General features: G+C 47.2%; 1 protein-coding gene across 1 annotated transcript in view; it reads left to right on the top strand.

The window, feature by feature from the left end:
* The first annotated feature begins 4,213 nt into the window (after positions 1-4,213).
* The window catches only part of LOC112112171 (autoimmune regulator), a 34,014-nt gene continuing 25,052 nt past the window's right edge, over positions 4,214-13,175 (top strand). Inside the window, exon 1 of the mRNA XM_026659137.1 lies at positions 4,214-4,262. Coding sequence (XP_026514922.1) covers positions 4,214-4,262 — 49 coding nt within the window. The remainder of the gene's footprint in view (positions 4,263-13,175) is intronic.

The raw sequence follows: 13,175 nt of genomic DNA on the forward strand, positions 1-13,175 counted from the left end.
TGGGTGTGGGGGGTAGATGATGAAATGTGTGCTGAGCTGTGAGGGTGGGGTAAATAATGAAATGGGTGCAGGGTTGTGGGGGGTGGGGTGGGGGTGCAGATAATGAAATGGGTGCAGTGCTGGGCGTGTGGGGTGGGGTAAATAATGACATGGGTCCAAAGCTGGGGGAGTTTGGGGGGGGGGTAAATTAAATGGGTGCAGAGCTGGGGGCGGTTTTGGGAGGTAAATAATGAAATGGGTGCTGAGCTGTGGGTGTTGGGGTAGATAATGAATTGGGTGAAAAGCTTTGGGTGTGGGTGATGGCTTAGATAATTAAAAGGGTGCAGAGCTGGGCGTGTGGTACATAATGAAATGGGTGCAGAGCTGTGGGTGTGGCTTAGAAAATGAAAAGGGTACAGAGCTGGTCGTTTGGGGGTGGATTTAATAATGAAATGGGTGCAGAGCTGGGGTGGTGTTCGGGGGGGTAAATAATGAAATTGGTGCAGAGCTGTGGGGATGTGGGGTAGATGATGAAATGGGTGCAGAGCTGTGAGTGTGTGGGGTAGATAATGAAATGTGTGCTGAGCTGTGGGTGTATGAGTGGGGTAAATAATGAAATGGGTGAAGAGCATGTGTGGGGGGAGATGTTGAAATGGGTGCAGAGCTTTTTGAGTGGAGGGGGAGATAATGAAATGGGTGCAGAGCTGTGTGTGTGTGTGGGGGTAGATAATGTAATGGGTGCAGAGCTGTGGTTATGTGAGGTGGGGTAGATTATGAAGTAGGTGCAGAATTGTGGGAGTGAAGGGCCAAAATCCATTTAATGTGTACGCAAAATCTTAAACACAGTCTCTGCTAAAAGGCAACAGAGGGTCCTGTGGCACCTTTAAGACGAACAGAAGTATTGGAGCATAAGCTTTCGTGGGTGAATGCCCACTTCATCAGCATTCACCCACGAAAGCTTATGCTCCAATACTTCTGTTCGTCTTAAAGGTGCCACAGGACCCTCTGTTGCTTTTTACAGATTCAGACTAACACGGCTACCCCTCTGATACTAGTCTCTGCTAAGAACTTTTCACATTGGCCCGAATTCCACAGCGTGATCTGGGGCCTAGTTAACAATGAACAATACTAGCTAAGAAAAACTGAATAAAACAGGAGACAACCTTGCTTTGTTTCTACTAGATGAGCGGAGTCAGCATAACGCCAGATGGTGAGCCGTAATTGGGTGTCCTTATCATAAGTTACAGACGCACAATCGTTGAGAAGGGCCTCAAAGTCTACTCCCCAATGCAGGAAGGAGATAGTGAATACCCCCCCGCCCCCCACATGCCTACTAGAGTCCAGGGAGAGGCCCAACATGTCAGTATGAGACAGGACATCCTCCCCCTTCACAGGTATACCCTCCTTCATGGATGCCAATCCTAGTTCACAGCAATGCAAGGGTAAAACTATAAAACTATAAACAATTGTTATTGTTGCATACTAATCACTGTCGTTTGCTTTAAATCTCCAGGAATCTACCTGTTGGTCAACCGGGAGAGCTGCTACCTCATTCCCCTGGACCCCAAAATTAGGATTTAACCTATACACTTCAATAGGAATAGTTTGAGGGAAATTACCTGTGTATTAGCAACATATTAACCTGAGCCATGGATGGTGCCATTATGTAATCTTTTTAGACTATTGGCTTATTGTGCTTATCTTGTTTTGCTGCTAGAACCTATCCAGGGGCTCGGGAATTCCCACCCTGTCGCTTCTCTCTGCCCAATGAGCAATATAATCAATTGTTTTGCAGTGTCTCTGAGCCCAATAAGCAAAGTGACACTCCACCAGCGCTGTGCGTAACAAACCCTTGTGCTTGACTTGACACGGTGTCCATTTCTGTTCCTTCAGGGTGTGTGTTGGGGGTGGGGTAGATAATGAAACGGGTGCAGAGCTATGTGCAGGGTGGCTTAGATACTGAAATGGGTGCAAAGCTGTGGCTGTGGGGGGTGCGGTTCATAATGAAATGGGTGTAGAGCTGGGCGTGTGTTGGGGTGGGGTAGATAATCAAATGCATATAGAGCTGCTGTTGTGTGCGGGTGGGGTAGATAATGAAACAGGTGCAGAGCTGGGAGTATGCTGGGGGTGGAGTAAATAATCAAATGGGTGCAGAGCTGTGGGTGTGGGGGGTAGATAAATCGGTATAGGGCTGTCGATGTGTGGGTGGGGTAGATAATGAAATGGGTGCTGAGCTTTGGGTGTGTGGAGGGATAGATAATTAAATGGATGTAGAGTTGTGGGGGTGGGGAGTGGGTTTCATAATGAAATGAGTGCAGTGTTGGGGGTGGGAGAAATAATGAAATGGGTGTGGAGCTGTGGGGGGGTAGATAATGAAACGGTGAACAGCTGTGGGTGTGTGGGGGGGTAGATGTTGAAATGGGTGCTGAGTTGTGGGTGTGGCTTACATAATGAAAAGGGTGCAGAGCTGTGGGTGTGTGAGGGTGGGGTAGATAATGAAATGGTACAGAGCTGTGCGTGTGTTGGGGGTGGGGTAGATAATGAAACGGGTGCTGAGCTGTGGATCGGGGTGGCAGATGTTGAAATAGGTGCAGATCTGTGGGTGTTGGGGTGGCGTAGATAATGAAATGGGTGCAGACTTGTAGGTGTGAGGGGTAGATAATGAAACTGGTGCAGACCTGTGGATGTGGGTAGATAATGAAATGGGTGCAGAGCTGTGGTTGTCCTGGGGTGGAGTAGATAATGAAATGGATGCAGACCTGTGGGTATGAGGGATAGATAATGAAATGGGTGTAGAGATGTGTGTTTGTGGAGTTGGGGTAGATAATGAAATGGCTTCAGAGCTCTGTGTGTATGGGGGTAGATAACGAAATGGGTGCTGGTGTGTGTGGGGGTATATAGTGAAATGGGTGCAGAGCTGTGGGTGTTTGGGGGGGGTAGATAATTTACTGGGTTCAGAACTGGGGGTGGGTAGATAATGAAATGGGTACAGAGCTGTGGGTACATGGGGGTGGGGTAGATAATGAAATGGATGCAGAGCTGTGGGGATGGGGTAGATAATGAATCGGGTTCAGAGCTGTGCTCCAAAATTCACATTCCAAGTGAACTGGTGGATGTGTGCAAGGTTTGTGCACAGATTGGGGTGCACTGGCAGAGTTGTGGGGTTCAGGATGTTGGGGTGCATTATCAGGATTTGGAGTGTATGGGCAAAGCTAGTGGGCACACCTGTCTCACCTGAGTCCCCAAACTTCTTAACAGCGAACAGGAGCAGCTAACGGGAGTTTTGAGAGGAAGTTCTCTGGATGAAGGAGGAGCAATTACGTGACCCTTGGGGTAATTTTGTTGTCTGTAGTGTTTGTGTTTGTGGTGTGCTTGCTGCTTGACTGAAATATATCGTGTGGTCTGTTTGTTTGGGGCACCGTGTGCTAACCGTGTGAGTGCTGAGCTTAGCGGCCTGCTAGGCAAGGCTGGGAGCTTCTTAACGAGGCTTTGATCCCTAAAGCCTTGGCTACACTTGCGAGTTACAGAGCAATAAAGGAGCCCCGGGCGCACTAGCTCACTAACCGTCCACACTGGCAAGGCACGTAGAGCGCTCTGACTCCATGGCTACAGCGCTGCTGGTACTCCACCTCGGCAAGTGGAATAACATTTGTTGCGCCCCTGCTGGAGCGCCAAGGTGCCAGTGTGGACGCCCTGATCCTCTAGTGCGCTCTGATTGGCCTCCAGAAGTGTCCCATGATGCAAGAAGGACTTTTCTAGCCACTCTGGTCCTCACTTTGAACTCTACTGCCCTGCCCTCAGGTGACCAACCGTCAGACCCACCCTTTAAATTCTCTGGGAATTTTGAAAAATCCCTTCCTGTTTGCTCAGCCAGGTGTGGAGTGCTATCAGCGAATCTTTCCAGGTGACCATGCCTCCACACGCCAGGTGGTCCCCAGTATGGAGCAATGGTGAGTTGCTGGAACTCATCAGTGTTTGGGGGGGAAGGAAGCTGTCCAGTCCCAGCTGTGCTCCAGCCATAGGAATTACAATACCTTCAGGCAGATATCAAGGGACATGGTGGAAAGGGGCCATGACCGGGATGCACTGCAGTGCAGGGTTAAAGTGAAGGAGCTGCCTACCACAAAGCCCGCGAGGCAAACCACTACCCTGTGCTGCCCCCACGACCTGCCATTTCTACAAAGAGCTGGACGCGATAGTTGGGGGCGACCCCACCTCCACTCTGGGGACCACCATGGGCACTTCAGAGTCCAGTCCAACAAGGCAAGAGGAGGAGCAGCAAAGTGGGAGCGAGGATAATATCCCAGAATCCCTAGATGCATGCAGCCAGGAGCTGTTCTCAAGCCAGGAGGAAGGTAGCCAGTCGCGGCGGCTGGTGCTTGGGGAAGGACAAACACCGGAGGAGGTTCCCGCTAAGCAGCTTTTATTTTGGGAAGGAAATTATTCGGTGCAGGCTCTTGGGGCGAGAAGGGTTAGGGCTGTATGCATGCCTAGATGCGGAATATGGCGTTGATGTCCTTTCTCACATCGCGGTAATCGGCCTCAGTGATCTCTTCAAAGGTCTCATCCAGAACTTGGGCAATGCGCTTGCGCAGGTTTCATGGGAGAGCCACTGTGGTCCTTGTCCCAGTCAGGCTAACTTGCCCGCGCCACTGTGCTGTGAGGAGTGGGGGAAACCAGTGCTGCACACAAAGCAAGCTGCATATGGGCCTGGGCAGAAGCCGCATTGCAGTAGAAGACCCTCCCTTGCTTCCCAGGTCACCCTCAGCAACAAGATATCTTCCAGGAAGAACTCCTGTGGAAAACGTGGGGACAGTGTTCGGTATAGGGGCCCCCTTCCACTGTTGGCTCTCCCCAAGGCACAGAAACCCAGAGGACAGTACGGCCATGAAACAATCAGTCACACTTGACCCTGTGCTTACTCACCATTTTGGGGCTCCTGAGGGTTATGTGCGCTCGCTTTGAAACGGGCAAATTATGCTATTGTGTAGACTGTGCTTGCCCTTAAAAAAATTTAAAAAAATTAATGGAAATATCCTATCTCCTAGAACTGGAAGGGACCTTGAAAGGTCATCAAGTCCAGCCCCCTGCCTTCACTAGCAGGACCAAGTACTGATTTTGCCCCAGATCCCTAAGTGGCCCCCTCAAGGATTGAACTCACAACCCTGGGTTTAGCAGGCCAATGCTCAAACCACTGAGCTATCCCTCCCCCCTCAATGCTCAAACCACTTAAGCTATCCCTTAAGTATGGGGGAATCGTTGCTCTGTCTGGTGTGAACAATGCTGCCTCTGTTAAGTGTTGCATTTTGCCTTTACAGATGCAACCTTGAGATCTCAGCCATCCATATTATCACCAGCCAAAAGACTCCAAAGAATCAGAAAGAGGCCATGTAGAAGCAAGGAAGACGTTGCATGAAGTAATGCAGCATTCAAGTAATGAAAATCAAAAAGTGCAGGAGTGGCAGGGAGAGTGAAAGGAAGGTCCGCCAGCAGAATGCGGATCGCCGGCACCAAAGCACAGAGCGGCTGCTAAGCATCATAGAGAGGCAAGCGGACTCGATACAGGCGCTCGTAGCAATGCAGGCGGAGCACATCCGCGCCCACTCCCCCCCGCAGCCCTTGTCCCAAAACTCTTTCCCTTGTGCCCCCATGTCACCTCCAACCCACTTTCCCCAACATCCTGGTTCTTATCTCCACCAGCTGCCTCCAACACCTGTAGCTTCACCACCCAGCCCTGAAAACTACAACCCTTACCCACTGCACTCAACCCCTATCATCATGCAGTATAGCCATCCTGAAGTGCAGCACTCATTGCACAGCACTCCAGACAGGACATATGCAAATCTGTGATTGTACCGTTCCGCACTCCCTTGCCCTTTCTGTTTCCCAAGCAGTTGTATCTCTCTTCAATAAATGCATTTTCTTTTCAATAAATGGATTTTTAGGAAAGAAACAGGCACTGCAAGTTAGCGTAGTAAACACAGATTCCTACTAACATTGGAAGTACTGCACTTCACTCCCGTGCAGGGCACCAGACATTACAGGTGGCTTTCAGCCTCAGATTGCTCCCTCAAGGCATCCCTAATCGGTGCAGCCCAGTGCTGGGCCCCTCTAATAGCCCTGCTCTCTGGCTGTTCAAATTCAGCCTCCAGGTTTTGAAGTTCCATCCCTGAGTGAATCTTTCACCCTTCCCTTCACAAATGTTATGGAGGGTACAGCACGTGGATATAACCATGGGGATGTTATCGGCCAGATCCAGCTTCCCATACAGAGAGCTCCAGCGGCCCTTTAAACGGCCAAAAGCACACTCCACAGTCATTCTGCATTGGCTCAGCCTGTTGTTGAACTGCTCCTTGCTGCTGTCAATGCCCCCTGTGTCGGGTTTCATGAGCCACGGCATTAAAGGGTAAGCTGGGTCTCCAAAGATCGCAATGGGCATTTCAACTTCCCTTATGGTGAACTTCTGGTCTGGAAAAAAAGTCCTGGCTTGCAGCTTCCTGAACAGGCCAGTGTTCCGAAAGATGCATGCATCATGCCCCTTTCCGGGCCAGCCTGCGTTAATGTCAATGAAATGCCCACGGTGATCCACAAGCACTTGGAGAACCATAGAGAAATAGCCCTTCCCATTAACATACTCAGACTAGGTGGGCTGGTGCCAGAATTGGAATATGCGTCCCATCTATCGCCCCTCCGCAGTTAGGAAACCCATTTATGCAAAGCCAGCCACAATGTCATGCACTTTACCCAGAGTCACGGTTCTTCTGAGCAGGATGCGATTAATGGCCCTGCAAACTTGCATCAACACGATTCCAGTGGTCGACTTTCCCACTCCAAACTGGTTAGCGACCGATCGGTAGCTGTCTGGAGTTGCCAGCTTCCAGATTGCAATAGCACCCGCTTCTCCACCATCAGGGCATCTCTCAATCTCATGTCCTTGTGCCACAGGGTGGGGGCGAGCTCCTCACACAGTCCCATGAAAGTGGCTTTTCTCATCCGAAAGTTCTGCAGCCACTGCTAGTCATCCCAGACTTGCATGACGATGTGATCCCACCACTCAGTGCTTGTTTCCCAAGCCCAAAAGCAGCATTCCATGGTGGTGAGCATGTCCGTGAATGCCACAAGCAAACTCGTCATATGCGTTACTCGAGTCGATATCATTGTCGGAGCTCTCACTGTCACTTTGGATCATAAGGAAAAACTCGACTGCCAAACGTGACATGCTGGTGAGACTCATCAGCATATTCCTCAACAGTTCGGGCTCCATTCCCGCAGACCAAAAGGGAAGACAGAGCGTGCAGTACAAAAAATGTTGAAAGATGGTGCCAAATGTGGACGGAAGCAAAGGGAATGCTGGGATGCAAACCAATGCATCACGGGGCGTTGGGACAGGACCCCTTCCCACAAGCCACAGTGCCAGAATGGGAGGAGGTGCTCTGTGGGATAGCTGCCCATAATGCACCGCAGCAAGTGCCGCAAATGCGGCCACGCCAGTGCGCTTGAAGCTGTCAGTGTGGACAGACTGCAGCGCTTTCCCTACTGCGCTCTCTGAAGGCGCGTTTAACTCACAGCGCTCTACGTCTGCAAGTGTAGCCATGCCCTAAGCCCTTTAGCACCCATCAATCCTTAACCAGGGGGTGGAGCTACTCAGGAAGACCAGGGCTTTAAAAAGCCCGCTCCTAAGTGACCAGAGGAGCTAGCGAATAGGAGAGGCTAACGGGAGTTTTGCGAGGCAGTTTAGAGGGGAAGTGTGTGAGAGGGGTGTCTAGATAAACTTAACATTCTTTAACCTTAAAGCTAAAAACACCCCGTGATAAAAACAAAACAGCAATAAAGGAACAAGCTTCAGAAGTAAAAAGAGAATTCAGGCAGAAGTCCAGCAACAGAGTGGGGGCTATCCAGTTTATTGCACCCAATGCAGAATGTATGATTACCTGCCCTATGGGCAGGTGGCATGTGTGTGCATTCGGTGCAAGGAGTTCCTGGCCCTCAGAGACTATGTACGGGCTTTGGAGACCAGGGTGGCTGAACTGGAGAAGCTAAGGGAGACAGAGAGGTACATAGATGAGACTTTCTGGGACACAGTAGAACAGTCCCATCCCTGGTCTGACAGCCTCTGTGCTGTTGAGGCGAATGAAAGTCTCAGGGAAGGAGAACATCCAACCGGAGCAGAGGAAAATGATCCAATATTTGGGACCCTCCTTCCAGATGATGTTGTGGTATCCTCTCACAGTGAGGATCTCTCTCTGGGGGAGGGAACTCCAGTTATTAGGAAGAGACAGGTATTAGTAATGTGCAATTTGATCATTAGAAACAGATAGCTGGGTTTGTGATGACCGGGAGAACCGCATGGTGACTTGCCTGTCTGGTACGAAGGTTGTGGATCTCTCGAGACATCTAGATATACTTATGTGTAGTGCTGGGGAGGAGCCAGCAGTTGTGGTACATGTAGGTACCAATGACATAGGAAAGGATAGGAGAGAGGTCCTGGAGGCCAAATTTAGGCTGCTAGGTAAGAGATTGAAGTCCAGGACCTCTATTCTCTGAAATGCTTCCAGTTCCATGCGCAGGGCCAGTTGGACTGGCAGAACTGCAGGGTCTCAATGCGTGGATGAGATAATGGTGTAGGGAGAAGGGGTTTTGATTTATTAGGAACTGGGGAAACTTTTGGGAAAGGGGGAGCCTATATAGGAAGGATGGGCTCCATTTAAACCAAAATGGAACCTGATTGCTGGCACTTAAAATTAAAAGGGTTGTTGAGCAATTTTTAAACTAAGGGCTGGGGGAAAGCCGACAGGTGCAGAGGAGCATGTGGTTCAGACAGAGACATCCCTTAGGGAAGGATCTATTAATGGAGATTCTCTATGACCTAGTAAGGAGGAGAGGATGGAAGATGATAAAATACAGGTAAGATCTGATTAGAAAGAGTCAAATGAAAAAAGTCCCATTCAATTACTTTTTAGCTATCTGCCATTACATGATGTAACAAGTTTTTTAAGTGCATATATACCTATGCTAGAAGTCTAAATAATGAGATGGGTGAACTAGAGTGCCTTATATTAAATAAGGATATTGATATAATAGGCATCACAGAAACTTGGTGGAATGAGGATAATCAATGGGACACAGTAATACCAGGGTACAAAATATATCGGAAGGACAGAACAGGTTGTGCTGGTGGGGGAGTGGCACTATATGTGAAAGAAAGCATAGAATCAAATGAAGTAAAAATCTTAAATGAACCAAACTGTACCATGGAATCTCTATGTATAGTAATTCCATGCTTGGATAATAAGCATATTGCAGGAATATATTACCGACCACCTGACCTGGATGGTGAAAGTGACTGTGAAATGCTCAGGGAGATTAGAGAGGCTATTAAATTAAAAAACTCAATAATAATGGGGGATTTCAACTATCCCCATATTGACTGAGTACATGTCACCTCAGGACAGGAGGCAGAGATAAAGTTTCTTGACACCTTAAATGACTGCTTCTTGGAGCAGCTGGTCCTGGAATCCACAAGAGAGGCAATTCTTGATTTAGTCCTAAGTGGAGCACAGGATCTGGTCTAAGAGGTGAATATAGCTGGACTGCTTGGTAATAGCGATCATAATATAATTAAATGTAACATCCTTGTGGTGGGGAAAACACCACAGCAGCCTAACACTGTAGCATTTAATTTCAGAAAGGGGGACTACAGAAAAATGAGGAAGTTAGTTAAACAGAAATTAAAGGGTACAGTGCCAAAAGTGAAATCCCCGTAAGTTGCATGGAAACTTTTTAAAGACACCATCATAGAGGCTCAACTTAAACGTATACCCCAAATTAAAAAACACAGTAAGAGAACCAAAAAAGCCACCATGTTTAGCCACCATGGCTAAACAACAAAGTAAAACAAGCAGTGAGAGGCAAAAAAGCATCCTTTAAAAAGTGGAAGTTAAATCCTAGTGAGGAAAATAGAAAGGAGCATAAACTCTGGCAAACAAAGAGTAAAAATATAATTAGGAAGGCCAAAAAACAATTTGAAGAAGAGCTAGCCAAATATCAAAAAATTAAGTGCATCACAAGCAGGAAGCTTGCTAAACAACCAGTGGGGCCACTGGATGATCAAGATGCCAAAGAAGCACTCAAGGACAATAAGGCCATTGCGGAGAAACTACTGTCAATGAATTCTTTGCATCGATCTTCATGGCTGAGGATGTGAGGGAGATTCCCAAACCTGAGCCATTCTTTTTAGATGACAAATCTGAGGAACTGTCCCAGATTGAGGTGTCATTAGAGGAGGTTTTGGAACAAATTAATAAACTAAACAGTAATAAGTCACCAGGACCAGATGGTATTCACCCAAGAGTTCTGAAGGAACTCAAATATGAAATTGCAGAACTACTAGCTGTAGTCTCTAACCTATCATTTAAATCAGCTTCTGTACCAGATGACTAAAGGATAGCTAATGTGACGCCAATTTTAAAAAGGGCTCCAGAGGTGATCCCAGCAATTTCAGGCCAGTAAACCTGACTTCAGTGCTGGGCAAACTGGTTGAAACTATAGTTAAGAACAAAATTGTCAGACACATAGATGAACATAATTTGTTGGGGAAGAGTCAACGTGGTTTTTGTAAAGGGAAATCATGCCTCACCAATCTACTAGGATTCTTTGAGGGGGTCAACAAGCATGTGGACAAGGGGGATCCAGTGGATATAGTGTACTTAGATTTTCAGAAAACCTTTGGCAAGGTCCTTCACCAAAGGCTCTTCAGCAAAGTAAGCTGTCATGGGATAAGAGGGAAGGTCCTCTCATGGATTGATAACTGGTTAAAAGATAGGAAACAAAGGGTAGGAATAAATGGTCAGTTTTCAAAATGGAGAGAGATAAATAGTGGTGTCCCCCAGAGGTCTGTACTGGGACCAGTCCTATTCAACATATTCATAAATGATCTGGAAAAAGGGGTAAACAGTGAGGTGGCAAAATTTGCAGATGATACAAAACTACTCAAGATAGTTAAGTCCCAGGCAGACTGCGAAGAGCTACAAAAGGATCTCTCAAAACTAGGTGACTGGACAACAAAATGGCAGATGAAATTCAATGCTGATAAATGCAAAATAATGCACATTGGAAAACATAATCCCAACTATACATATAAAATTATGGGGTCTAAATTAGCTGTTACCACGCAAGAGATCTTGGCGTCATTGTGGATAGTTCTCTGAAAACATCCACTCAATGGGAATCATTAGGAAAGGAATAGATAATAAGACAGAAAATATCATATTGTCTCTATATAAATCCATGGTAACACTTCATGCAGATGTGTTCACCCCATCTCAAAAAACATATATTGGACTTGGAAAAGGTTCAGAAAAGTGCAACAAAAATTATTAGGCATATGGAACGGCTTCCGCATGAGGAGAGATTAATAAGACTGTGATTTTTCAGGTTGGAAAAGGGACAACTAAGGGGGGATATGATTGAGGACTATAAAATCATGACTGGTGTGGAGAAAGTAAATAAGGAAGTGTTATTTACACCTTCTCATAATACAAGAACTAGGGGTCACCAAATGAAATTAATTGGCAGCAGGTTTAAAACAAACAAAAGGAATTATTTCTTCACACAATGCACAGTCAACCTGTGGAACTCTTTGCCAGAGGATGTTGTGAAGGCCAAGACTATAACAAGGTTCAAAAAAGAACTAGATAAATTCATGGAGGATAGGTCCAACAATGGCTATTAGCCAGGATGGGCAGGGATGGTGTCCCTAGCCTCTGTTTGCCAGAAGCTGGGAATGAGCGACAGGGAATGGATCACCTGTTCTGTTCATTCCCACTGGGGCACCTGGCATTGGCCACTGTCAGAAAACAGGATACTGGGCTAGATGAACCTTTGGTTGGACTCAGTATGGCTGTTCTTTTCCCTATAATCTATACCCATTGATTCCCCTCCCCATAACTCCCTCCTCGCTCCCCTTATTCTGCTACTGTTCTGCCCCCTAATATTCCTCCTCTCTGAGGAAGCATTCACATGTCTAATTTTTCTTCCCCAAATACTTTGATTACATTCCCCTAAAAATAAAACTGACCCCAAGACTCACAAATGCTAGCATCTTCTAGCCACTCAGTGCAAAACTCTTTTTGTCTTAGGTGGGGGCTTGTGAGAAACTTATCCTTAGTTCTGTTAATTGAAGGGCGAGTTCATAACCAACAATCTCAATGAGGTCTGATTCATCTAATCCAGTGGTTCTCAACCCGTGGGCTGCTTGCAGCCCATATGACATCCTCAGGGCCATAAAGGTATAATATATATAGTGTGTATGGCCCACATAACACTTGAGAACTGCATATGTGGCCCATAATGGTAAATAGGTTGAGAACCACTGATCTAGTCATTTGTACCTCTCAGTTTAACAGTACAAGGCAGCAGAAGGGAACTGATTTTTGGCAGGGGCCTATAACTCGGAATACTCTGGGCAAACAGCCCCAAATTTTGGATCACTAACGCTGCCCCCTGCCTGCATGAAGCACACCAAATTTGGAAGCAATCTGGTTAACCATTTGGATGTCAGAGCACAGACAAGAGTCGAGCTTTAAAGCATATAAAACAGGAATGGAAACCCTCTAGCTGCTTTTTTTTTTATTGGGGCATGCACATTGTCTTGAACCATTCTCAATCTAGGTCTCCAAAGGTTTAGTGTGTACTATGCACTACCCTGAGGAAATGTGTCTAGAGTGTGCCCACTGTGACCCGCACCACATCAATAGTTTGATCTCTAGCTCTGCACAAATAAAAACCACCTAGAAACTGTTTGAAAATGGATTTTTTTCAGGGCTTATATTGCTGCAACCCCCTCACATAAGTGACCCCACATCTGCGGCCTGAAGCCTACGCCCTGCGCTCTCCTGAGGCACACAAATTTGCAAAGGAATCTGACTGAACGTTGATGTTAGAGGACTTTGAATGGGCAACCTTTAAACAGAAGTCAGGATGCAGCCTTAACTCTAGTGGTGTGGCTGCACCACTGTCATATTGCACTCATCAGCAGAGCTGCCATAAACATCTACAGCCTTTTCCTGAAGCCCTTCACCAGAGAACTGGAGCTGGGCCTAGCTTGTTCCCAGAAACTTTGTGGGAGTCTTCCTGATGTGGAGAGCACTCACACACAGTCTACTGCGTCCTTAGCCAAGGACAGGGCTCAGAGGGAT

Source organism: Terrapene carolina, unplaced genomic scaffold (genome assembly GCF_002925995.2).
Source record: "Terrapene carolina triunguis isolate 2854851 unplaced genomic scaffold, T_m_triunguis-2.0 Scaffold583, whole genome shotgun sequence".
NCBI classification, from domain to species: Eukaryota; Metazoa; Chordata; order Testudines; family Emydidae; genus Terrapene; species Terrapene triunguis.